The 26,211-nt window shown below is 42.8% G+C and overlaps 9 protein-coding genes across 9 annotated transcripts; 4 read left to right on the top strand and 5 right to left on the bottom strand.

Moving 5' to 3' along the window:
• Positions 1–367: 367 nt before the first annotated feature.
• Positions 368–2,148, top strand: C7974DRAFT_428323 (uncharacterized protein; the record flags this gene model as incomplete). The annotated part of the gene is made up of 3 exons (XM_046144592.1): positions 368–515; positions 566–1,018; positions 1,070–2,148. 3 exons carry the CDS (start codon positions 368–370, stop codon positions 2,146–2,148), a joined length of 1,680 nt encoding a protein of 559 aa, XP_045991926.1.
• A 658-nt stretch (positions 2,149–2,806) lies between these two features.
• On the top strand, positions 2,807–3,332 carry C7974DRAFT_380262 (uncharacterized protein; the record flags this gene model as incomplete). The annotated part of the gene is made up of 2 exons (XM_046140510.1): positions 2,807–2,983; positions 3,096–3,332. The coding sequence occupies 2 exons, from the start codon at positions 2,807–2,809 to the stop codon at positions 3,330–3,332; spliced, it is 414 nt and encodes a 137-aa protein (XP_045991925.1).
• Positions 3,333–8,994: 5,662 nt separating this feature from the next.
• Positions 8,995–9,482, bottom strand: C7974DRAFT_403919 (uncharacterized protein). The gene has a single exon (XM_046142893.1). It carries the CDS (start codon positions 9,350–9,352, stop codon positions 9,131–9,133), a length of 222 nt encoding a protein of 73 aa, XP_045991924.1. The 5' UTR covers positions 9,353–9,482; the 3' UTR covers positions 8,995–9,130.
• A 683-nt stretch (positions 9,483–10,165) lies between these two features.
• Positions 10,166–11,667, top strand: C7974DRAFT_65649 (uncharacterized protein). The gene is made up of 6 exons (XM_046147014.1): positions 10,166–10,391; positions 10,449–10,566; positions 10,618–10,677; positions 10,730–10,853; positions 10,903–11,064; positions 11,125–11,667. Exons 1-6 carry the CDS (start codon positions 10,291–10,293, stop codon positions 11,394–11,396), a joined length of 837 nt encoding a protein of 278 aa, XP_045991923.1. The 5' UTR covers positions 10,166–10,290; the 3' UTR covers positions 11,397–11,667.
• Positions 11,668–16,037: 4,370 nt separating this feature from the next.
• On the bottom strand, positions 16,038–17,747 carry C7974DRAFT_437228 (uncharacterized protein; the record flags this gene model as incomplete). Its single annotated transcript, XM_046145181.1, has 2 exons — positions 16,038–17,069; positions 17,115–17,747. The coding sequence occupies 2 exons, from the start codon at positions 17,745–17,747 to the stop codon at positions 16,038–16,040; spliced, it is 1,665 nt and encodes a 554-aa protein (XP_045991922.1).
• Positions 17,748–17,932: 185 nt separating this feature from the next.
• On the bottom strand, positions 17,933–19,213 carry C7974DRAFT_417591 (uncharacterized protein; the record flags this gene model as incomplete). Its single annotated transcript, XM_046144095.1, has 1 exon — positions 17,933–19,213. The coding sequence occupies one exon, from the start codon at positions 19,211–19,213 to the stop codon at positions 17,933–17,935; it is 1,281 nt and encodes a 426-aa protein (XP_045991921.1).
• A 213-nt stretch (positions 19,214–19,426) lies between these two features.
• On the bottom strand, positions 19,427–21,355 carry C7974DRAFT_403912 (metal dependent amidohydrolase). The gene has a single exon (XM_046142892.1). The coding sequence runs from the start codon at positions 21,279–21,281 to the stop codon at positions 19,833–19,835; it is 1,449 nt and encodes a 482-aa protein (XP_045991920.1). The 5' UTR covers positions 21,282–21,355; the 3' UTR covers positions 19,427–19,832.
• A 1,117-nt stretch (positions 21,356–22,472) lies between these two features.
• C7974DRAFT_403908 (putative alcohol dehydrogenase) lies at positions 22,473–23,759 on the top strand. The gene has a single exon (XM_046142891.1). The coding sequence runs from the start codon at positions 22,595–22,597 to the stop codon at positions 23,732–23,734; it is 1,140 nt and encodes a 379-aa protein (XP_045991919.1). The 5' UTR covers positions 22,473–22,594; the 3' UTR covers positions 23,735–23,759.
• A 90-nt stretch (positions 23,760–23,849) lies between these two features.
• C7974DRAFT_437225 (uncharacterized protein) lies at positions 23,850–24,732 on the bottom strand (the record flags this gene model as incomplete). Its single annotated transcript, XM_046145180.1, has 3 exons — positions 23,850–24,538; positions 24,588–24,615; positions 24,670–24,732. 3 exons carry the CDS (start codon positions 24,730–24,732, stop codon positions 23,850–23,852), a joined length of 780 nt encoding a protein of 259 aa, XP_045991918.1.
• Positions 24,733–26,211: the final 1,479 nt, after the last annotated feature.

The following is a 26,211-nucleotide window of genomic DNA, read 5'->3' as shown; positions in this document are numbered from 1 at the left end:
AGCGAGCGACACTGCTCATCCCCGCAGCCCCGCTTAATCTCCAATCAGAGTCATAAGAGACGGATACGGGCTGCTTCCCGTCTATTATGTGCGTTTGGTCTCTTACCTCACAGGCTTCACCTTCCCTTCACTTCTGCCAAGGCAACCGCCTCACTCGCGCCGTCTTCTATAAGACCACAACGCGCCCCACCACTACCTCAGCAATGCAAGTTACGAGTCCACAATCATTACCAACACACTCTTTATCATCCGATGGATGCCCCAAACGATTCCCGCGCTCACCCGGCTGAGGTGAAATCGGGACGACCTGTCACACCCCCGGACCCCGACGTGCCCACTTTACCGGGCGCGCCTGCTCCGCGCGAACATGCCTGGCTACCGCCGTCAATCGCTCCTTCCGTCCCTCGCCATGCTCCGACTGGACGGCTCGACACCACCTGTGTTGATCAAGCACCGGAGGAGCTATGGCAGTCTGGCCAAGCTTCATATCAGCTGGGTGACGGAGACATCAATCAGTATGCACTCACTACACAGCTCAATAACAGTCACATACCATCTTACCCAGCGTATCTTCACCCTTCACACAGTCATCAACAGCCCATGCAGAGTGGCTCCGGCTTGGTCGGGCCCCCGTCGGGTCCTAACAGCTTCCAGCCAGAGGCGAACACGTACTTTGCCAGCCCAGACATTGAGAGAACTGCTAACAACAAAGTCTGGAACACTGACGGCGCTGATGGTGGGCGTGAAGACCGGGCATTGCACTATCAGCCTCTTCCGTCCCTACACAGCGCTGCACATGACTTCACACAGAGCCTTGAGCGCCCGCCACAGTATGCCGACTACACTAATCCGTATCAATCCCCGCGCACCAGTCCTGCAATCGAGAACGCACACCATTCCAAGATGCCCCACGCAGGTCGATCTGACTCCGTTGCCTCTCTGTCTGCATCGTTCGAGAACCCTGATCCGTCTGTCGTTCGGCCAGCTATCCAAGAATGGCGCACCGACAATCTGGATAGTAAGTTACTGTGTGTTTGTTCACTGCGAGAGTACTCACTGACTGTTGCAGGACATAAGATACTTCAACAACAGGAAACAGATTTGGTGACCCAATGGAAGCAAGAATTATACCGGCAGAAAGGTGAAGCTCGTAGGAAGAGTATCGCTGAGCGCAAGGCTAGTGCCCAGAAGAAGGCTGTTCCATCTGCGAAGCGCCGTAAGGTCTCACCAGACCCACAACGAGACTGGACCCCACACACGGCTCCCATGGCATACTGGAGTGGGTACGGTATACTAGTCCCTACTTATCCAGACGTGAACCGCCCCGTACACTTCACGCCAGCGTCGGTACCCCCAGTCTCCGCTCATCCAGACGCGAACGGCCCCGTACACTTCACACCAGTGTTGGTACCCCCAGTTATTCAACCTCCCCTAGCCGCTGACGACCTGCCCCAGCCCGTCGGCGCAGAATACAAAGACTACAAATGGTCCGTCTACCGCTACGACCTCCAGCCCACAAGCGGCTACGAGTTCGCCGAATCCTGGCTCGACGCCCTCCTGTCCGAGACCCTCCGCAGCGAGCGCCGCGAACGCCACATCACCCACCTGACCTGCGGCTTCATCGCTTCCGGCACCCGCCTCTCGCTCCTCGTCCTGCACAACGCCGACAACACCGCCGAGTACCACCCCCTCCCAACATCCACCGTCTCCTTCGCCGTCTACGCCCTGCACACCAACGCCCTGCACTGGACCACGCTGGCCTACGACGCGCGCCCGCTGCTCGCGCAGTGCGTTGCCAGAGGCCTCCTCGCTGAGACGCAGCGCTGGCGCGCCGACGACCCGGCAATCCTGCGCCGCTACCACCGTGCGTACTGGCTGGCGGCGAACCGGAAGGACATGAACAATTTGCTGAACAAGGAGGCTCCGGAGGAGGATTCGTACGGGCATATCGAAGACCGGAGTGACGAGGATACGGATTTTGATTTCCAGATTGAGGAGGGAGATTTGAGGGCCGGGTGGGAGGGAGAGGGGGTTGGTGACGAGGAGGGGAGGCTGGCGTGGGAGGAGATGATGTATGAGGCTGAGGTGGCCGAGCAGTGCGGCCCCGAGGGCTGGCAGCACGTGGTGCTGTCGAGTAACTCGTGGTAGATGGGTGGCTACATGTATGTTTACAAACAAGGACATGTAACAGGGCATACGTGGGGAAGGTACGATATCTGGGTTTTGTATCGCTGAGGCGCTGTGCTGTCAGGCGAGAAGTGCTACGCTGATCACTCATATGGACATCACAAAAACAAGTATCAGGCGTGCTAGCCCCAGTATACTTGCAGTGCTTGCTGAAATGTGCAGACCGCACCTAGTTCCATACATTATTAATACACAGGAAGCCCCGCTGTTAGACAGCGTCCTGTATACAACATTGTAGGTCAAGATGCTAGGCATATCCTTTCTGTAGACGGGTAAGTATCAGCAAGTAGTCCTGCGGCATCGTAAACTACTCTCTCTACCTCTTGTAGGTGTCCTGCACTACCATCACTACCATGCATGACATCCAGACTCCCCCGGAGTCCTACACACGCATCCTAAGCTCGCCAGCTATGAGGGTCTACAGGCATCTAACTACGACTATAACAGTGCACTGTCCTAAAGCCCAGAACAAATTCTTTCTCGCGCGTAAATACGCGTGACATTATGCTTTTGATATAGATTCCATACGAAACAAGTTCATCGCTGTGCCTCGCCTGTATAAAGCTGGCTGATGAACAAGTGCCGCCCCAGTTGAAAGCATAGTATTCGATCAACGAACATGGCGACTCTTCTGCAAGCCCTAGTCGCTGAACCTCACAGACTCGATCCACATGCCATCCACGCATCGGCCTTGTCTACTTTTGACTGGCATGCTGGGAGGGATGACCTCGCAAACGCAAGCGACATGGCACTACTAGACCAAGTACGGGATGATATCAAGATAGACATGAAGGAAGTGCGTGCTTACCGACTACGCCGCACTCGGGAAAAGATGGCAAAATATGGCATCAATGCATGCCTGCGATCCTATCAATATTCGCTATGCAACTGGAACCCGCAACATGCAGATTTACACAGCTCGCATGAACACAGCACGTTACCTGCTATTGACTGCCACTCGCTCCGTTCTTTGGGACTTCCACGGCTGTGCCCATCTCGCAGCAGATCTCGAAACCATTGACGAGATCCGCGTAGCAAAGACATTAAGCCACCAGTGTGCTGGCGTTAGACCAGAGGAGTGCGAGAAGCAATGGACAGCTGATATGGCGTCCCTAATCATCTCTCTCGTTGGCGCCAACGCATAAATTGGCCTGGAGCGTCTCAATGCCAACACAGCCATAGCCTTTGCTAGCCACGGCTTCACCATTGTCGACGCGCAGAGACCTATCGAGCTAGCACGCTGCATTAAATCCTCAGAGGAACTCAAATGTGCCATTGCCTCTCTCTGCTCCACCGAACGCGCAGTGGCCAGACTGCGCTCCGCTATCCGTCCAGGCATCTCTGATAACCCTCTTTGGAGCGTGCTGCACCAGTCCGTCATTGCCAACAACAGCAAATACCCTAAGACACGCCTGTTGACCGCCGGTCTACGGACATGCCCATGGTTCCAAGAGACCTCACCAAACGTAATTCGGCAGAACGAGCTCATCGCGCTTGATACAGATGTGGTGGGCGTGCACGGCTACTATTCAGATTTTAGCAGGACGTTTCACGCCGGCTGCATACCGTGCCGCTACTGGTACGCATCTTCCTAGCTCGGCAATTTATTTGGACAGCACACCTGGTCATCCACATTTCCTGCGGCTCTGCACTGCCCTAGTGAAATCTTTTCCTCCTACACCTGTTCTTAAGCAACTTGCTATAGTAGTCGCGGTTATTGTATTAGGATTAGTATGGTTTGTGTATCACGTCTTTGTAAGGTACAAGAATAACTCTATTTCGCGTTTAAGGAAGCAGCTCCTAGATCTAAGACTGTTTAATCTTATAGTTCTAAGATGCTATCTCTACTTAACTAGCAACGCTTAAGTTGTGTAGTAGGATATATATAAGCATGCAAGCTAATTAATTAAGCGCAATAGGTATGTAATAGAGACTATCTTTAAGAAATCTAGACATATTAATTATATAAGGATAGAGCTGCAGCGCTATTAGAATATAGTAAAAATAGTCTAGATATATAGTTAAGAGCAATATAAAGAAAAAGATATAATAATCTTACTATTAAAGTTATACTTTAAGCAAAGCTTATAAGCACTATTTAATTAGTTCTTAGGGATAAATACTATTAGGGAAACTAAAGAGGTCTTATACTAAGGAGTATAGATATAATCTATCTATCTTAAAGGCAAGAAGTAATAATAAGTAGTATAGAGTAGACTATCTAGCTTAAAGGTTAGGTTAAGATCTAATATTATAGATTAATACTTAGGTTAAATATAAACTATAAGAGTTATATTCTTACTTACTATATACTAAAAAATATTCTATAGTTATTCTAATATTCTATAATATACTAATATTAAGACACCTTAGAATATTATAGGATTCTTAGAACTATATATAATATATTCTATAGTAGTGTTCTACTAAGACTTTAAAATAAGAGGGGTTATATTATTATTAGTCCTTAATACTAACCTTCTTAAAGACTTTTAGGTTGTCTCTATATGTTATTAATTCTTCTCTTTTTTATCTTCTACTATATCTTATTTTAGGTTTATAATACTATTCTTCTCTTTTAATCTTTATATTCTTATAAACTAACTCTATAACTTCTAGAAGTACTTTATACTATAAATCTATTAGTAACTATATTAACTATATAGGATAACTTATAATAGTATCTTATTAGTACTATATAAAGTAAGGCCTTAAGTACTAAATAGTATAGAAATTACTATAGTATAGGTAGCTAGAAGTATATTCTAGTAGAGTTTCTAATTCTAAACCTTACTTATATTAATTATAAAATAGAGCATTTAGAGTAAATAGAAGCTAAGGCTAATAAAGCTAAATCTATAGCACTATAGGTAATTCTAGCTATGCATATAAAGAAAGATTATATTTATAAATAAAAGAAAATATTATAGTATTATAAATAATAGTAGGTAGATAAGGCTAGAAAGTATATAGAGAATATTAAGTCTCTTAAGGTAGTAGAGAATATTAACTAGAATGTTGCTTAGCTAGAGAAGGGCCTAATACCTAGTGTTAAGGTTATACTTTAAGCAAAGCTTATAAGCACTATTTAATTAGTTCTTAGGGATAAATACTATTAGAGAAACTAAAGGAGGTCTTACACTAAGGAGTATAGATATAATCTATTTATCTTAAGGGCAAGGGGTAATAATAAGTAGTATAGAGTAGACTGTCTAGCTTAAAAGTTAGGTTAAGATCTAATATTATAGATTAATACTTAGGTTAAACATAAACTATAAGGGTTATGTTTCTACTAGCTATATACTATAGAGAGTGTAGTAGCTTACTAGGCTTAATATAAGCTATATAAGCTAGGCTTACTAAGCTTAATATAAGCTGCGTAAGCTCTATATAAGACCTACTTTAGCTTAACTACTAAGGAGTAAGCTTATTATATAACTTATAATAAAACTATACTATATAGAATAGCCTATATAATATTATACTAAGCGTATTAGCATTTGCTAGGTGTTAGCATCTAGTTAGTTATAAAAGGAAGATTATAACACCTAGGTCTCTAGCTCTTAACTAGAGTATATTTATACTATCTATTCTAGAAAGTAATTCTAATTACCTATTATTTATTAATAATAAGATAGAAGTTATTAGTAGTTTATAAGGTACGTACCTAGTTTCTATATATTTTCTAAGTCTAGGTATCTTAACTACTTAACTAGGTATTCTTTATCTAGGCTAGTTTCTTAATATTTTATTATTCTTTTAACTTTCTATTTATTATTACTATTATTCTAGTAATAGAAGTTCTTCTAGATTAGTATATTAGCATTAGCTAGTTCTAATAAGAAGATATAGAATATAGAGTATATTTTTATATCTTTTAGTAGCTTAAGTTAATAGTTAACTAGGCTAATTTTCTTTAAAATAAAGAATAGTTTAACTTTAACTTTATCTAGTTTCTTTATTAGTTTTTTTATATATAAGTTCTTTATAAAAAGGTATACTTTATTCTTTTTTTTTAGTAGAGGTACTATTTTTCTTTTTTTATTAATATAAAAGATTACTTATATCTAAGCTCTAGTAATATTCTTAAGTAATTTCTAATATACTTTCTTTAGTCTCTATACTAAGAATATTACTAATTCTATTTAGATATTACTATTAAAACTTTATATAAAGAGATTTAAATATCTTCTATAGTTTATAAGAAATAGTATTAGGCCTATTACCTCTAATAGTTTATTATTATATATAATTTATACTATAAGTAAGAGTAACACTTAATTATTCTATTACTAGTTATAGTAAATATAGAAGTATATTTCTATTATCTAGTTTACTTGTTCTATCTATCTATCTATCTAAAAAAAATAAGCTATAGAAAGCTTCTTCTTTATTTTTATTGCTACTAAGAATATTATCTAGAAATTTAAAGTAAAAAGCTTATCTCTATTACTAATAATTAATTTAAAAATGCTATAGTATTAAATAATTCTATCTAGAAATACTTAAGTAAGCTACTCTATAGTATAGTTATATTAGAAAGGTATAAACTTAGTAGCTTTTATAAATCTATCTACTACTATAAATATTAAGTTATAATTATAGTCTATTATAGAGTCTTTAGTAATTAGTAGTTATATAATAAAATCTATTATAATATTTATTTATAGTATAGTTAGTAGTTTTATTACCTATATTTCTCTATACTTAGTATATATACTATACTTATTCTACTAATAGTTAATATATTCTTTAATATATTTAGTAACCTTATCTTTTATATTTAGAAACTTATAATATTATATAATAAGTTCTATAGTCTTTATAATTCTAGAGTAACTATATAGTAGATTATTATAATAATTATATATAATTTCTTTTTATAAGTTATCTAGTACTTAACTTAGTATAATATACTCTATAAGTAAGTTAGATAATAGGTAAGTTAGATACTTTTACTAAGCCCCTACTAAATACCTTCTCCTATACTAATATTTTCTTAATAATACTATTTAGATATATTAAAAGAAGTATAGATATAGCTTATACTTTAGGCTCTTAAATAAGATATAACTCTATCTCTATAACATGCTACTACTATCTATAAGGTCTCTTAAAGTATACTAAGTAACTAGTATACTAGATAACCTTTATATACTAATTCTATAGCTAACTTATAGAAGCTAGATAATAATAAAAAGAAGGTAATTATTAAATATATTCTTAAGCTAGATATATAAAGGTTTTCTCCTTAGCTTTTAGATATAGCTACTATAGCTAATTCTTTATATACTAAGTATAATCTAGGTTTTATTAGTATAAACTAGCCTAGTATATTTATTAAGTAATACTTAGAACTTAAAGTTAAGTTTAATTATAAGTATAACTATAAAAGAGCTCTCTGTAAGGATCTTAAGGTTCTATAGAGCTAGTTTAGCTTAGTAGCTAATACTAAAGCTAAGTATAGTATCTAAGATAAAGATATATATAACTTTAATAAGATAGGCTTTATAATAGGCTAGATCTCTCTAAAAGTAGTTATTATAGCTTTAAAATAATAAGGTTAGCTAAAAGCTATCTAGCTAGGTAACTAAGAGTAGGCTATAGCTATAGTAGGTATTAATGCTAAAGGATAGGCTATTTCTACCTTCCTTATCTTTAAGGCCTACTACTACCTCTCTACCTAGTATAAGAAGGAAGAACTACCTTAAGACTAGGTTATTAGAGTCTCTAATAATAGCTAGACTACTAATAAGCTTAGTATAGACTAAATAAACTACTTTAATAGGTATATAAAGAAGTATACTATTAGTACCTACTATTTACTTATTATTAATAGTTATAAGAGCTATAACTCTTTTAAATTCTAGTAATACTATAAGAATAATAAAATTATTACTCTTTACTTATCTCTTTACTTATTATACCTTATATAGCCTCTTAATATAGCTTATTTTACTACTTTAAAGAAGATATATAGGTACTAAGCTAAAATACTTATATATAACTAGATTAACTATATTATAAAGATAGAGTTTCTACTATACTTTATATACGCCTATAATACTATAATTACTTCTAGCAATATTTAGAGAGAGTTCTAAGGCACTAGACTAGTTTTATTTAATCTATAATAGGTTATAAGTAGCCTTAATATAAAGCTATGCATGCTATTACTACTACTACCTATTAATAATAAGCTCTAGTAGTTATAAACTCTAAGTAATACTCTTAAACTTAGGTTATAATTAATACTTATAAAGATAAGGATTTAGAGGTATATAGATAGCTTACCTACCTCTATAGTTAAGGTGTTTAAGAAGGTAGTAAAGGGGGTAGTAATAATTATATATAAGCTAGTATTAGTATAATAAAAGATTACTTAGCTTTAAGCTACTAATAAGGTAGCTATATAATAAAAATTATATAAAAGAAAGTAGGTTAAGAAAGAAGGTACTCTAGTAGTTAAATAGGGCTAGTAATTAATAGCTCTAAAAGAGTTTAAAGTATATAGTAATAGTAAGAAGGCAAAGAAGTAGGTATATACTAAAGTAGGTAAGCCCTCCTAAAGGCACTATAGATAGTATAATTAGACAGGATATAATATATAAATATATAAGAAAGAGATAGAAGTAGTTTCTAAATAGTATTATAGACTATACTATATATTATAGCACTAAACTAGGTTATTTTATATTATAATAGGGTAGAGTTTAGTAGGGGCTTAGTAAAAGTGTCTAACTTACCTGTTGTCTAACTCGCCTATAGGGTACGTTAGACTTTTTTAATTAGTTACTTTAAAATCTACCTATATTACTTATGCTAGTTACTATAGTATATATACTTGTTTAGTGTGTGTGCTAAACGCTTTACTAGGTACTTGTTATTAACAATTATTACGTGACGTTTAGGACCAATGCGAAGATTTATCTGGGCGACACGCTCAGATTGTGGTGTTGGCCGGCGCTCGTCCAAAGGTAGACTGGCAGTCACAGCGCCCAAACCAGCGTATCAGCGCATGACTCGTTGCACACGAGTGGCTATTCACTGTTTCGTTCTTCATAGGCCGTGAGGAAAGTTGTTGGACCGTTAGCGCCTGTGGGTGTAAGTAAGGCAGGACAATCGCATTTAGCAGCGAGGACATGCAACGAGGGAGGGTCAACATCAATGCGGTGGACGAGGTTCGTGGACGTGAACGTTGTGACTCGGCTCCGTGACGCTAGCGATGTAGACTTAGGGGGTGGACCCCGTTAAGTAGCGCGAAGCGGGGCAGGGCAATCACATTGTGGGTTGCGCGAAACCGTTTCACCCTGACAAGGCGGGGGGGAAATTATCTGCAGAATGATTCCTGTCCACTCTTCAACCGCGTTAAGACTGTTGAATACGATAATGGCTGATCTGGAGTGCGCCTGATAGATTGCGCTCAGGGTCGTAAGTCAAGGGAAAGGTCCCGAGGTAGGCAAAGCTGGCTCCTGAGTCGAAAATGGCGCCGCTTCACCTCAATTGCCCGTTGTGCAGCCGAGATTGCCACACTAGCAACGTGCTCTACGAACGGCTTTCGCAACCGCCAATGCCACCAAGGCCCTGAAAGGATTTCCCACTACTGCTCCAGCCCTGATTAGGGCGCCTTTTGATTCCTGGGTTCCGATGTATAGCTCCAATGCCTGCAGGTGGTCCTGCTAAGCGTGCAGACTCAGAAAAGCAAATAGATTTCACGCGCACTATCACACTTCTTAGATCTTTCAGTCCTTACTCCATTTACAGTCACGCACACGACGACAGTTCTCTGTGAGTGAGCTGTGAGCTCTTGCACTGCGGGAAAGATGCTTGTATACGGAGACCCTGGATACATGGAGGAAAACAAGGGACCTGCGCTTTATAGCATTACGTTCTCATTCCTAGGTGGCGCGATTCTTATTGCCATGCTAAGGTTTATTTTCATTCTTTTCGTTTGGTGCTACTCTGACTGAATCGTGTAGGCTTTTTAGTCGATGGTATCTCCTTCGCGCTCGACGAACAACACTGTCGGAGGACCTGATCGTTGCAGCCGTCTTGGTAGACATCGCCTCATGCATCTTAATTCACTTTCAGATTCATACAGGAATGGGGAAACATATTGAGTACTCGCGCGCTCGCCCGAAAATGCTTATAGAGAGTATGAAGATCGGAGTAGCGCAGAACACGACTTACCAAGCGCTGGTCGGGTAAGTAGCAATTCTCGGTAATCATCAGATCTGTTACGGTGTTGACAAGATACACAGCCTGATCAAAATGAGCATTCTCGTCCAGTTTCACCAACTCGCTCTGCCAGGGATGCAAAAGCGTGTGATTGTGTGGGTTGGCGTCTTTGTATTGGTGTTCACCCTGTTTACAGTATTTGCAAGTGCTAACGCTGCTTATCCAAAAACTGCTCCCTAACTTACAAGACAGGCTGCGATCTTCCAATGCATTCCAATGCATGCTGCATGGGACATCGACAATTTCCCTAAAGTGTGTCACCATCAGCTTCATACACTCTTTTCCCACAGCTAAGAAAATGCAGGGATGCTGGAATATGATGGAGGTGAACTTCTTCACGTCCTCTATAAACACGCTTCTGGACATTCTCATCTTCGTGCTCCCCATCCCGACCATGCAAAAGCTACAAATCAACTCAAAGAAGAAAGGTAAGCTTCAGACTATATGCATCACATACACTGGATTTACAAATTACAGTAACATTAGCCGTAGCATATGCTATGGGTCTGTTAGCCCTTGCATGCTCGATTATTAGACTAAGGAATATCATTCACTTCAATGGTGAGGGCGATTTCACTTACATCGCGTCCATGGTTCCAGTCTGGGGCGCCGTTGAGTGCAATGCCGGCATTATCTGTGGTCTGTTCCCCTCGCGTGGCCCACCACTACGTCGCGTTGAGTTTTGTTAACCTCTTCTAGCATCATTTCCGTTTGTTGTACCCCTGTTCAAATGGATAGGTGGCTCTGTCACTGATACCGTGTCCGGGTCACATCTAAACCCTCTACCAGGAAGGGATCATGAACAACAACGATCTGACAAGATGAGCTGGCCGCTGACTTCTAGACGTCAGACTGACCGGCAGCGCATATGCTCCGAGTCAACAGAAAACATAAGAGTCGATTCTGAGACCACAATTATCTTTTCTCATGCAACAACGAAGGCCGATGGGCAGCATGTCGAGAATTTCTAGCTACAATGGGCTGTGATGCTACGCCTAAGCTTTGCGTGCACTAAGAAACTATAGGTTAGCTGCTTAATGTATCAGTGCACGGCCAGATATGTCTTACACCGTGAACTCTGACGTACTTCGGATGGACTGTCAACGCAAGCCCGATGTAAGAGTATACGCGCTTCTCTAGATGTCTTAGTAGATCGGGAGCTGACGTAATAAGTGTTTAAGCGCTTAGGAAGCCGTTAAGTCTTAGAGGTAGCGCGCGACCATCTTAAAGATTAGCAGCGAAGTCTAGACTAGAATATCGCAAGAATAGGACTAAATCTCTAACCATATTATAAAGCTAAAGTTTCTACTATTCTTTAAACGCGCTTATAATATTATAATAATACCTAGTAACTAATATTTAAATAATATTTTAAAGTACTAGATTAGTTTTTTTAAACTTATAATAGGTTATAATAAGCTTTAAAATAAAGCTATAATATACTAGATAGGTAAGTTAACTAGATAGGTAAGTTAATTACTCTACTAAGACCCTACTAAAACTTAACTCTCTTTTAGCCTATAATACCCTATTATAGGCCTATAAATAGTAATTTAGCATATTATAGTATAGAAGAGCTATCTATAATCTCTTTTAATATATACGCAAGTTATACCCTATCTTCTAGCACTATTTATAGTATCTTATAGTCTATTAACCTTTATTAGTATATACTATCTTCTTTATAAATTTACTATTACTATATACTATAAACTCCTCTAGAGTAGTTAATTATACTCTCTCTTTAACTATTAGAGTCCCCTCCTACTATAAGCGCTTTCTTTTATATAATTTATATTATATTATAGCCTTATTAGCATCTTAAAGCTTAGAAACCTACTTACACACTAATACTAGCAAATACGCTATTATCTTAGCACCTTTTAAGAGCTTTTCTAGCACATTTATAATAGAGGAAGGTAAGCTATCTATATACTTTTAAATCTTCTCTTAAACTAGCTTTAATTAAGACTTAAATTCTAGTATATTCTAAAGTATATAGAACTACTAGAGCTTATTAGAGATAGGAAGTAGTAATAGGGTGCATAGTTAAACATTAAGGCCTATTATAACCTATTTAAAGTTAAATAGAACTAATCTAGCACCTCTAAACCCTCCCTAAATATTACTAGGAGTTATTACTATATTATATATGCATTTAAAGTATAGCAGGAACTTAAGTTTTAAGATATAGGTAATCTAGTTATATATAAGATCTTTAGCTTAGCACCTATATACCTTCTTTAATAGCGCAAAATAACCTATATTAAGTAGCTATAGGAGGTTTAATAAGTATAGAGGTATATAGAGTATAATAATCTTCTTCTCCTTATAGTATTATTAGAATTAGAGGGAGTTATAGCTCTTATAGCTATTAATAATTAGTAGTTAGTACCCTCCTATAGTATGCCTCCCTATATAGGCTTTAAAGTGCTATAGCTACTAGAATCTAAGCTTATTTATAGTCTAGCTATTCTTAGAGACTATAATAACCTAGTTATAAGGTATTATATTCTCTTTATACTAGGTAGAGAGGTAGTTATAGCCTTAAAAGATAATAAAGAGTAGAATAGCCTATTCTATACTATTTACGCCCTAGATAGCTATTATCTACTCCTAATTGCCCTATTAAACTACCTTTAGCTACCCTTAATACTCTAAGCCTTTAATAACTACTCCTATTAATATCTAGCCTATTATAAACCTAGTCTTATTAAAGTTATATATATCTTAGTTCTAGATACTATACTTAGCTTTAGTATTCTCTATAAGGTAGAACTAGCCTTATATAATCTCTAGATCCTTATAGAGTGCTTACTTATAGTTATACTTATAATTAAACCTTACTTAGAGCTTAGAGTAGTGCTTAATAAATATATTAGGCTATTTTATACTAATATAGCCTAGATTATACTCTTTATATAAAGAATTAGCTATATTAGCTACTACTACTAGCTAGGGGGTAAACCCTCTTATATCTAGGTTAAGTATATACTAAATAATTACCTCCTCCTTATTCTTGTCTAGATTCCTTAATTTAGGTATATAATTAGCTTATATAGGTTATCTAGCATATTAATTATATAGTATTATATAAGACATGTTATAAAGAGATATAGCATATTATAGGGAGATTATTATATCTTATTTAATAGCCTAAAGTATAAGCTATATCCTAGCTTCCTTTAAAGGTTCTAATTTATGTTGTTATTATAGCATTATATAAGAGGGTTAAGTTTTAGTAGAGTCTTAGTAGAGTAATTAACTTACCTATCTAGTTAACTTACCTATCTAGTATGTTAGTAGCTAACTATATTAAGGAAGTTTAGTATATATAGTAATAGTAAAAAGCTAAAAAATAAGTAAATACTAAAGAAAGCAAGCTATTATAATAATACTATTAAATATATAGAAAAACTAAAAATAATATATAAATATAATATAGAAGTAGTTTCTAAATAGTATTTTAGTATATTTTACTCTATATAGGTATAGAGTATAGTATTATAAAATAATATATAACGTGAGTGCATAGCGAGTGACGCAGTCAAGCGAGTGACGCACCCCAACAAACCATTGGGCCTTCCTACCTTCAAACCTCAATGGACCAACCACCTAACCTGGAATCGCTCCTAAAAGAAGACAGAATCAAGCTTGCACTTCAAGCAATTAAGAAACCTCAAGAGCTAAGCGTGCGACGCGCTGCTACAGTGTACAGGGTCTCTGAGGCAACCCTCCGCCGCCGACGCGCTGGGACGCAGTCAACACGCGATACCCACCCTAAATCAGCGAATCTTCAGAGGACAGAGCAGAGGACACTTATGCAGTATATTAGGAAGCTGGATTCCCAAGGATTTGCCCCAACGCTCTATTGTGTTGAAGATATGGCTAATCAACTGCGCGCTGCACGCGGCGCAAAGCCTGTTGGCCCACGATGGGCTTCAAACTTCGTCAAACGCAAACCTGGACTAAAATCGCATATAACTCGACAGAGAGATCGCCAGAGAGTCTTGTGCAGCGATCCAGGGGTCATTGGGCCCTGGTTTGACCTGGTTCAGAATGTTAAGGCCAAGTACAGCATCCTGGATGAAGATACCTACAACTTTGATGAGACTGGCTTTACTATAGGCATTGGAAACTGCGTCAAAGTAGTCACTGCATCAGAGAGACGTACTGAGCCCATTGGGTTGCAACAGGGAGACCGTGAGTGGGTAACTTTCATTGCTGCGATCAACGCGATAGGCTGGGCAATCGCGCCCTACCTTATCTTCAAAGCAAAGAACCATGACGCGTCCTGGTACCCTGATTTAAGGCCCCAATGGCGCATTAGGGTCAGCGACAACGGCTAGACTACAAATGATATTGGTGTAGCCTGGTTAAGGCACTTTATTGAGCAGATTAAGGGCCAGAGGGTAGGTAGCCATGTGCTACTAATAATTGACGGCCACAAAAGCTACAAGTCGCTTGCATTCCAGGATCTTTGCAAGGAGAACAAGATAATTACTCTATATATGCCTCCACACTCGTCGCACATCCTGCAGCCGCTTGATGTGGGCTGTTTTGCCCCCTTAAAGCGGGAGTATAGTAAAGAGATCAGAGTCTTGGCAACAGACCACATTGGCCAAATTGACAAGAAGGCCTTCATTGCAACGTTTGCAAAGGTTTTTGAGAAGGCGTTCTTAAAGGCAAATATCACATCAAGCTTTAAGGCAACTGGCTTAGTGCCTAATGACCCATTAGTAGTGCTATCAAAGCTTGATGTCAAGCTTTGGGCGCCAACACCACCTCTACCAGGGGGGGCCCAATAGAACCCCAAGACACCCACCAACGCTAACAAGATAGAGTCTCAATCAACGCTGCTTCGCGATCGTATTCAAAAGCACCAAGGATCATCACCAACTCCAATAGTAGAGATTGTTAATCAGCTGCAGAGAGGCACTGCAATGCTACTACATGGGCAGACGTTATTGGCAGCCCGAGTGCTGCAGCTTGAAGCATTGAACAAGGCTGCTTCTGAGCGCAAATCACGTAAAAGAAAGCGGATTCAGAAGGGTGGAGACCTCTCAAAGGAACAGGCAGAGGATTTGATAGCCCAACGCGACGTTGAGGCGCAGGTAGAGGGGGAAACGCGTGAGGGTAGGGCCCAAACAGGTGCAGGCAAGCAGGGCAAAAGGCACTGCAAGCGCTGCGGTGAGACAGGGCACAACTTGCGCACGTGTAAAAAAGATGTAGTAGACGTTAGCGATTAAGGATATATCTTGTTAGCTACATTATAATGTTGTGGTGTTGAGTAATTGCACGTAGAAGGCCCAATAGTTTGTTAGGGTGCGTCACTCGCTTAACTGCGTCACTCGCTATGCACTCACGTTAGTAGAGTATAGTATAGTCTAAGTAAAAGTAAATTACTTATCTAGGTAGATAACTTACTTATAAGGTATATTACTAAGTATTATAGTTTTTATAGAGCTTAAACTATTATATACTAAAATCTTTATTAGTATTACTAGAATTTAATACTTATCTCTTCTATAGTAATTAAATATTAATTAGAATATAAAGAGTAGAGAGTAAGTAATCTAACTAGGATACTTAATATATATATATTTACTCTATTAATAGTCTTCCCTTAGTAGTTGGAAGATAAAGTCTACTTCTTCTCCTTTTTTAATAACCTCAGTTCTTGCCTGAAAGCTTCCGCTAGTACAGATATTTAACTCACTAGCCAAGAGCCCTCGGATGTATAAGGCATATCTACCAGCTGGTAAGTTCATCGCGACAGGGCTTAACGTAACCTTAAGGGGGGCGTTCTCAAAATCCCAACCCTGCACTGTAACAACAAGACTCTTAGTTTGTGTATCCCAGACACCTCGCAAAACAGCCACGTTGCCGAGATCAATACCGTCCACCCACGGTTGTGTTCTGTGATATTCTCTGCCCCAGGGATTCTCCCACATCTTGTTCTGCCCTCCGGCGATGTTGAGCCTTGCATAAGCGATGGCAGCGTTACCAGTGAATCGGTCCATGCGCAGCCACCTCAAATCTTGGTCGAATGGTGTATCGTTTCGAGGGTAGTACAGTCCGCCATGTTCCCAAGTGGGTTTCAGCATCTCGTCTGCATACTCCAGCAATCCTTTTAGTTCTTCTTGTTTCCCCAGCTCGGAGAGCCATTTGACGACGTAGCCAAACGTCGGCGTTAAGTACGGCATCACATCTACCGGACGTTGAGGGTCTGCCAGAGCTGCTTGTGCTTCTGTAACTGCCACAGAAAGTATCCTCTTGTCGGACGAGGTACCATTGGCCGTGGTTGCTGCATCAGACGTGGCTACTTTCCGATACACACTGGCAATCAGTGCAGGATGCAGACGTACTTGACCGTCGATATTGGTGAGGAAACCAGACGACTGTCGTGGGTACAAGGACTGGACCAACTCCGCGTTCCAGGCGCTCATGAATGCCCCGGCCCAAGCTGTGAAGCCCAAGTCTTTTGCTGGTACGATCTGATCTTGTTTGATCATCAACCAGTCGGGAAATAGTCCATCGTCAAGTATCATCCCCTTTTCTTCCCACGCGGCCTTGTACTGTCGAATGACACCATCAACAGTATTCGTGCCATCACGCACATCATTGTATCTCATAGCGATCAACTGATGATATTAGCACATGACTCGAGTCTAGAAGTTCAGACTTACCGGAAACTGGTTGCAGACCACAAAAACGCAGTTAGGTTCGCAGCAAACGCCAACCCACTTGTTCCGTTCCATCTCTACCAAGATCGCTTTTTGCAGACTGCGGTTGTCGTACGTAAACTTCTGCGGTTCTCCCCAGAACAATGGGTTCCAGTCGAAGACTAGGGACCCCGGTTTCTCAAACTCGTCGTCATCAAACAGCATGGCATAGAGACTGGTCATCAGTAACAGATGTCCACTGTACATGATGTTCTCGCGCACCACCGGATCAGCCCAGGGTTTTCGTAGTTCCGTGATCGATGGGTCCACGAATTTACCAGAATGGCTAGTGCTGAACCAGTAGCCCCAGCATCCACGAAGCAGCATCTTGTGAATGAGCTGCCGGACCAGCGGTTTGAATGCCGAGCGCAAAGCTGGCGTGCGATGATAGTAGGTCACAGCTGAAGCGTATGCCATTGTTGCCAGCTGGTATCGGTAAGCATCCAGGAACTCCTGTGCGGGTTCTGGGGATCCCATGAGATACCATTCTCCGTCAAGCTGATGCGCAAGGTTATAGAAGTGTCGAAGATGTCCTACTTGGAGAGAGTCTAATTTCTCATATTGTGACAGGTCGAGTAAGAGCTGATCGGACGCCATTTTGAGTCCAGGAAAGACAATCTTCGAGTCGTAGTGCAGCCCAGCCGTGCAGATGAGTGTATTTATTGACAGGACCGCCTGAAGTAGACGTTCCGAGGTCATTTCCGCAATTTCCGAGCTTGGTTCAGGCTTCCGGCGGAAGTTCCGATTAGGCGATTGCCAGGAGCTAGATCTACATTATTGCTCTACTCGTATGATAACCACATCTTCGCTTCATGAATGGACAGAAAAATTCTGTGCTCTGTAACTACCTTGCTCTGCGTATACAACGCATCATGCTCAAGTTGACCCATCACCTCACTCTCAGCCATGCTTCGTTGTTGAGTGCCATATTCCCCCCACCAGTCCCAGAAATACTGATGTGCTTCATTGTGCTCTTGTCGGAGCTCCTCTATTCGCTTTGTATTCTGGGTGCACAAGGCATCAATAGTGTTTGGCGCAGCCTCGTGGGCGCCATGACCAGTTGTAAGCAGATGTGTCGTGTATTGCTCAGGTTGTTCAAACCAAGCGTCGCAGTTAGTCACTAAACAGCTAAAAGGTTCATGCCGTCCTTCGAAGTAGTGCTTCTCTATAGCTGCCGCTCGATGCAACTCTGCTGCTCGACGCTGATCGTTGAACTTCTCCCAAAGACTGTTTGCTTTGATGAAGGCGCCTACCCGCCCCTCGTAAGGTTTCTTAGGCGGTACCACAATGGTTCCAGGGAGGCTTGGTCGTTCCAGTTTCGGCGTTATGACTGTGTCTTTGCCTCCTTGACCAGCCGTCAGTCGCCACAGGAGCCTCTTCCTTCGGCAATTTGAAAGGTCATCTCCTATCTCGGCCGCGTAGAAAAACAGACTGATGCCATCAGGACACAGTTGCGCAACTCTGTGACAGCAATCAGTCATTGGGGGGCTGCCATGGAGTCGCCCATCATCCGTGCTGAGCATGATGCGTTTGACTCTAGGGCAAACGCGCTGTACAGTCTGCCAGAAATCGTTTATGCCTGCGTTGATACGCTCGTCAAATATCTCAATCAATTCCTCGTCGGTGGCACCTGTTTCCCACCAGTCTTCAGGATACCAGGAATTGAATGACAATTCAAACTCAAGATTAAGCTGCTCAATACTAGCAAGAAAATAAGCGTCGTGAACTAACTCGCTGGGTGAGCTGCAATTTCGCAACAGGTCTGCATGCAGGCGGTACCATGTCTTCTGGTCTGCAAAGAAGAGCTTCTTTGACTCTGTACGAAGATCGTGCGATGTGTGCATAAGCTGGAAAAGGGTTTGCGCATCGCACAGTTGAATGATCCGTAGCTGCAGCTCTACTGGCAGCTTAGAGTATTTACCGAAATGGCCTCCTGAGGTCGTGAAGTGTAGTGGACTGATGTGTTGGTGGAAATATTTGAAGAATTGCCCTCCAGAAGTGACAGGAATGGCAAAATCGAGCGGCTCTGTCCAGTATCCCTTGTCGATTACGTGCCAGGTCATGGCAGTGGACATGCACCGACACAACTTGGGCGTCGTAGTCAATGAAGCTATAGACACGCTGGAATCTCTTATGTAGGCCAGACAATGGGGCGCAGGCAGCAGGAACGGCCTAACAATGCCTCGGTAATCCACAAATAAGAAACCACGCCACTACTAGTTAGCGCGGTCGGGCACATAAGACTAGAACTCTGCGTGGCGTACGGACACATAGAGCACTGCCACATTTATAATTTCTATAATTAAGCAACCTCTCAATACCTAGACACGCCTGCAGTTAATTGAACACCGACTGATGTGAGCATAGTTGATTCCACGACAAAAGCTCATCCTGCCAATACTTTACTGGCTGATGTATTTATAAATGCTAATTCTCACCTGAGACCCGTGAGTAGACGTCAACACTTGGCCTATACTACGCCTCGGCCACTTTCATCTTATTCAGGGTCAATCTACAATAAGGATTATTGTTAGGTCTTGCGCCGCAAGCCGCTATCTTGTTGTCTTTTGGCATGCCTATGACCTTGCCCCAAGTTGCCATCTTAGAGTCTGCCAGAAATAGATAGATATGTAGGTACTTATATACTGAATAGATTAAATACGCAGTATAATACAGGACTATCTATCTAGTTGGTTCGCAGGTGGGTTCCCGTGGCGGAACACCTGGTAGAATAGCTGGGTAGACGCCACCTAGCGAGGTTTCAAAATCCCTAAACGAACTACCTAACTCGTTAGCAATACACGCATACTTGGTAGTATTACCGAAGGCAAGCTTTTCACAGCTTCCCACGAGATCCTTAATGCTTTCAGTAGACAACAAAATCTTTCCGGCGCGAATAACCAGCTCGATGTGCTCCGGCGGTGAGAAAATGGCTTGCGCAAAAGGACTTGATTTGCCATAGGCTGAAAATTCGCTAGCACGTCCGCCAACGACAGTGATATCGGCCAGCTTCCCTTCCTCTAAGGAACCAATCCGCCTTTCAAATCCTGCCACATTCGCCGCATTGATAGTCATCATCTCCCAGATGGTTTTGGGGTCGAGCGTTATACCGTAGCTCTTCCTCATCACTGAAAGGCCGCATATGGCTTCTCTGCTCATTGTAGCCGAGCCTGAAGGCAGCCAGTCCGTTCCTAGGGCCACCGTGATTCCGGCTTCGAGTAGATACGTGACATTAAGCGTTTTGCCGTAAAGAAAGACATTGCTGCGTGGGGACCAGACAACCTTGGCACCTCGTGCAGCCACCATGTCGAAGTCGTTCTCTGTGAGACCGACGCCTTGCACAATGACCAAATTTGGGCCTACAAGATCAGTGCTCAGACCACCTCCCCTGGGAGCTGGTTGGGTGTCAAAGGTTATATTGGAAATGCACCTGAACTCATTCTCAGCTTCTGCATCGATACCATCTGCGATGTGGGCGATGTAGCGATTGAATTTAGAAGCTGCCGCCCTAGTCATGGGGCTACTGCCGTAGTCGCAGTCTCCGTTCCTTAAGTCGCCGTCAGTATCATCGAGGGGAAAGACGTCCCAATAGCTCGCAGGTGCTGTGAGACCGTCTTGCAGGCCATCGACAAAGTCGAGGTTGCGCGTCAAGCCAAGAGTCATCATCCCTCCCACAATCGACGTAGTGCCCGAGAAGAGATGGCGTAGCTCTCCCCATTTAATTGCATTGATCTCGGAGCCGTTGACCGGTAGGTCCCGCTTGGTGAACCCTCGAAGCCCAAGACGCCAGTCGTGCCGATGATTCGTGCGCTCTCCGATGTCCGCTAGAGGCTCGACAGTTGAGTAGGCGATGTGTTCGTGCGTATTGATAAATCCAGGAGAGATGATGGAGTTAAAACAATCGATGATGGTAGCATTGGTCGCCACTGACTCGCAGTCCTCATTGACACACTCAATTTTCCCAAACCGCAAGAGGATGCTTGATCTTCTTTGGGCCCCTAGGCTGGTGAGAACGGTTCCCTTGAGAAGTAGGTCCTCGCTACAGTGACTGGTAACATGGCATCGAGCATCTACAGTCATTCCTGTGTAGGCTATAGCAATAAGAGCCAGGAGGAGCGTTGGCTGACGCATTGTGTGAACTGAAGGCGGTTTTTATCCTTTGCTAGTTAGAAGATAGAACGAGACACTTAGTAGAAACATGCTATAGACAGATTGCTCTATATATGTATTTAAGGCCTAGAATGTCCTATCAAGTCGTAATTTGAGCTACCACGTAACAGCAAGTTAGTGTAATCTCTTTAGCTTTCGCTTTTTTTTTATCTACTTAATTAAGGTTAGGCCAACTGCATATACTTCGTGCGTATACCTTGCTATTCGGTGCACACACGGAGTATTTGGGCGCCAACGCGCTAGTTAACGCTAATGCGCAAGACCACAAATCTTAAAGCTGTGAAATACTCTATAAACTTAGATAAAACAGCAGAGCTATTTTAGGACCTGGTTAAGGGTTATCTGTCGGCGCTTGGTCTTGAACGTGACTTACCGTGATTTACCCACGGAGTCTGGGGTCTTGCATCTGTATATGCGCAGCATGGGCTTAGGCAGAATAGAGTACTACCTACTAGAATTATATATCTTATACACGTTCTTGGTTATGAACTCCTGTTCAAGCAGTTGCGAGTTACGTGCATGGTCACAGAGACCGCACGCTCCCAAAAGTGAGGAAGGGACCGCCCGGTCTGGCCGACCGAAGCGGGCACTGACAGAAGCTACAGAACCGGTATCGAGAAAGCGCTGAAGACCATTGCGAGACATGTGCACAAGACTGATAAGTCGAATGTTGGTGGTGTCTTCGCGACTCAAACTGATCTGATCATGAAACAAAATGTACAAGCCTATACCTGACAAGAACTGGTTACCTGAGTGGGACCGCACTTGTAGGATGCCATGATATATACCTCGGTAGGCGACCAAAGAGCCTCTTTAGAAGTTGCGCAATTCCTCTTAGTCCAACGCAGATTTACCATCAAAACATTTCGCTATTGGCTTTTCGATGATAAAGCAGATCCCTATCGTGCAGAATACGGACTGACTGTGATGGGCAGATGCGCTGGGCATAGCGGAGCAGCTGTGAGAGACAACACCATTGTTAGGTATTTTATTCAGTGGCGGCAGCGGCTTTAGCGTTTGCATGCACTTGAGGAGCCATCAGTGCGTCAGTCGTTGTACCTGTGACGTTGCGCGCACAGACATCACGCTACATACATACCTAAACCGCCGGCCGATGTGATTACTGATATGGATGACCAATAGAGCTGCGTTGCATCGCTTGTACGCTCTCGTCTTGCAATTGCGTGCTATTGCTTAGTATCCTCGTCTCTTCTATTACAAAGGCGAGGAGAGCATTATAAAGAGTAAACGCGTCGCTCCTATGATAGTCCATCATGCCACTTTTATCAACATTGACAAGCCAAATTCTGCTACTTGTTTGTTCCTTCGCTATCCTCTACAGCTTGAGACGACCAGTCAGCATGACAACGCAATCAGCCCTCATTGTCCCCGAAGTTGGAGGACGTGTGATTCCGACGTCAAACTGGCCCGTTCCTCAACCCGGTCCAAAACAAGTCCAACTTCGCGTTACGGTTGCCGGGCTACACCCTCACGACCAAAAAGCCCGCGACACTGGTTTTTTTATCAAGGACATTCTCCCAGCCATCCTTGGAAACGATGTCGCCGGTGTCGTCTCGGTTGTTGGGCCTGGAGTCACGAAATTCAAGGTTGGCGACAGGGTGGTGTCGCAGTCGCGGCTCGACGGAAACTCGCAGAGAGCGCTGCAGCAGTTTGCGGTCGTAGACGAGGATTTTGCGTCAAAAATTCCGCACGGATTTAGTGATCACGATGCAGCGAGCCTACCGACCAATGCAGCTGCGGCGCTAATCGCCCTCTTCGACGAGGTTGGGCTTGGTATTCCTGCGCCGTGGAGTCCCGGCGCAGAAACCTTCAACTACACTGGAACCACATTATTGATCCTGGGTGGTGGTAGCAATTGCGGTAGATTCGGTGTGCAATTGGCCAAATTGGTTGGTATTGGAAACATAGTGGTCGTGGGCGGCTCTGAAGACGAGTTGCACAAGTACGGCGCGAATCACGTTCTGGATCGGCACGGCGGTTTCGATGCGGTTCTTGAGCGCATACGGAACGTCGTTGGTGATGACTTGATATATGCCTTTGATGCCATCAACCTTCCCGCAGAACAGCATCTCGCTGTAAGCGCGCTTTCTTCGAGTAAGAAGGGAAAGCTTGCTCGCTTGCGGTTCTCCGTTGGGGCCATTGACGAGTCCAAGATCATCGGAGAGAAGAAGGCCGGGTATGAGACGCGAAATGTGCTTGGCTTATCGCATGTTAGATTTACAACGGCAAAGCCATTTTGGGACCGTGTCGAGGGCTATCTAGCAGCGCAAAGCGTAGTGCCATTGGCATATAAGGTTGTAAATGGATTGGATGCGCAACAAGTAAACAAGTTGTTGGATGAGTATAGGGATGGACAGAAGGTCGTTCAGACTCAGTTCAGAGTGTCAAAATAGGTAGTAAAAAGATTTCTATACATCAGCTGTTGACCTCCTATGATATGCAACAAACAAAAGACTCTCCGTTCCTAAATAGCTCCCTTGAGATGCTGATGGATCTTGGAATCAAGGCTCAGCCAATCTGACCACCTTCACTGTTGCCGTGGTCACCTTCGTGGTTGAAAAACTCGAATTCATTCCACAACTCCTTGAACTCCGTCGACATCTTCATCGCAGGACCGAAGCTCTCTGATTTCCTTATCTTGTAGAACTCGTGAAGATCAACGCTGTTATGCTCCTGCCAATTTAACACGCCGTTGAAATCCTTACACTGGTGATTGATCTGGAAGTCTGGGAACGGCTGAAGCACTGTGTCCGTCCAAACATGCGTGTAGACATCAACATTTGCCTGGCACATGATGTTTTGTAGTAAGTAGTAAACGCAATGCGATAGATGTACTTTGTGGAGCTTGGTTGTGGAGTTGAAGCCTGAGTGTTTGCTGCCGTGATAGTGGTCGAAATATGCCTCTCGCCGAAGGGCATCGAGACAGTGAATTTGGTGGAACACGTCTATGCGACCAGCATAGGCCTCACCCAACCCAAAGTTCTCCGGAAATCTGACGGCTTTTTCGGGGTCTTTGCCGATTGCAATGACCTCTTCGCGCGTGATGGCAATTGGTCGCTCGTTGGATATCCTCCTCCACGCTTGATCAACCTCTGGGCCAGGTTCATTCCTGAAGATTTCGTCGTTTGCCGACGGGAGTAAGGTGGCGTTCATCCTCTTAGTAATCATATTGATGTCGAGACGGTCGAAGATTGGCGCTAGGACCATCAGTCAAACCTGATCAGTTGCCGAGACTTTGATGCTTACAAGGGCCTGAGTATTGCTTAAAGAGACGCTTTGTATCTTAGAGTGTTGGGTTCTCATATCGGATAGCGGAATTCGCAAGTACAAGCATCGAGAAGGCAAATAAGCTGATGTTGAGGCAGAGATACAGCAGCGGGTTTGCAGTCATAGCTTTTGACAATCTTAGTAGAAGCCCGTCTCTCTTGACACTCTTTGTGACAATTCCATATCGATGCTCTTGCCTCGAGTAGAGTGGCAACCGTTGAAAAAACCACATTGTTCCGTTGGCTGGCAGGGTCAGAGGAAGTTGAAGTGGGTGGTAGAGAGAGTGAGCTGGTCATGGTCGGTCTGCTTTCCAAGATGGATTAGTTGCTCATTTGTGAGAGGCCGCTCTGGCCACATCAAGACAGCTTGTCCGATTCTCAGAGTCAAACATGACTTGCTATCTCGCCGTGAACCTGCACTGTACATTGCCTATCATTAGACCAAAAAGGACCGCGGCAGTGGTTCCAAGTCTGTTCACAGGATGATTTGGCCATAGGTAGATCTACACAGTATCGCTCAAGACGGCACAAACGATGATCCTACTATGTAAGCATTTGGCAAAAGTACTGCCGAGGAGATCGTCCGTAATTAGTGCGGTCATAGCTTTCGCCAGCTCCGAAAAGTGCTGGTACTCGCACAGTCGCATCATTGGTGCACTATTTTTCTGGTTGCAAACACAAAACGTCGCGGAAAAATGTAGAGATAGGTGTGTTCGGTCGCTGTATTGAGGTCTAATTTGCGTGGCTGCATTGCACTAGGTCTTGCACTAGTTCGGTGCCTTTCTAGTCCATCAGTGTGCACGCACAAATTCCCTATTGTGACTGGCATCTCATACACATAGGTTTCATTCTTTCCTACTTTGGGGGGAAAAGTATTTAAAGTTTTATAGAAAAGCATGGCGTTGCTTATCTGACGGGAGATCTCTTGGGTCAAATGCTTGTCTTTCCGGAGTCCAGCCGGGGGCACGTTGTTGGCTATCAGCCTGATTGTGCTTTTTTTCGTACAACTAGGTTGACGATCGTACGGCGTACTTAGAGTCTTGGTCGAGAAGAGATTGTCTGATAGGCTGTTACCCACTTCCCCTACAAGTGCACCTACCTAAGTAGGTATGAAAGCTGCAGAGGCGGAGCAACACTCTGTCCCTTGTTTTTCTAGCACCCATTCACCCATCCCAGCACGCGCCCATACATCCCAGAGTTCCAAGCACAGCCTACCTAGCAATTGTATCAGATAACATCGGACCGGACACATCAAGCCCGCCGGTCAGACTCTGCCGTTGTTATCCGTCGTCTTCAATGGCGGTCACATGACATAACACGTCGTAAGGCCCTGCAACTCACCACGCCTCGGAACCCAGACCCGCACCTTTTACCCGGGGATGACGAGGAAGCCCTGTTGAAAGTCTTGCGTTGCGCTGGATCTCTGCGGGTGCATGGCCAGATAGCGCCTAGACTACCTAGGTAGACTAGCAAATGGGTCGGGGTTGGGAATAGAGGTTAAGCGTTGACTCATAAATGAATCAAACTGTTAGTTATGACCCCTTTGATTAATCAATTGCTACAAGCTGCTACCCAGCGTAGAAGAAATATCTGTCTTGGGAGTT

The sequence above is a fragment of the Boeremia exigua genome, assembly GCF_020726555.1.
Source record: "Boeremia exigua strain MPI-SDFR-AT-0100 chromosome Unknown C7974scaffold_13, whole genome shotgun sequence".
NCBI classification, from domain to species: domain Eukaryota; kingdom Fungi; phylum Ascomycota; class Dothideomycetes; order Pleosporales; family Didymellaceae; genus Boeremia; species Boeremia exigua.
This window is presented reverse-complemented; position numbering and strand designations above follow the sequence as displayed.

Bases quoted from the DNA above. Each gene is read 5' to 3' on its own strand.
- C7974DRAFT_403919 (XM_046142893.1), bottom strand. From the start codon at position 9,352: ATGTTGACCCTCCCTCGTTGCATGTCCTCGCTGCTAAATGCGATTGTC.
- C7974DRAFT_65649 (XM_046147014.1), top strand. From the start codon at position 10,291: ATGGGGAAACATATTGAGTACTCGCGCGCTCGCCCGAAAATGCTTATA. The intron at 10,678-10,729 runs GTGTGTCACCAT...AAGAAAATGCAG, and splicing joins ACATCGACAATTTCCCTAAA to GGATGCTGGAATATGATGGA. The intron at 10,854-10,902 runs GTAAGCTTCAGA...TACAAATTACAG, and splicing joins AATCAACTCAAAGAAGAAAG to TAACATTAGCCGTAGCATAT.
- C7974DRAFT_403912 (XM_046142892.1), bottom strand. From the start codon at position 21,281: ATGCGTCAGCCAACGCTCCTCCTGGCTCTTATTGCTATAGCCTACACA.
- C7974DRAFT_403908 (XM_046142891.1), top strand. From the start codon at position 22,595: ATGCCACTTTTATCAACATTGACAAGCCAAATTCTGCTACTTGTTTGT.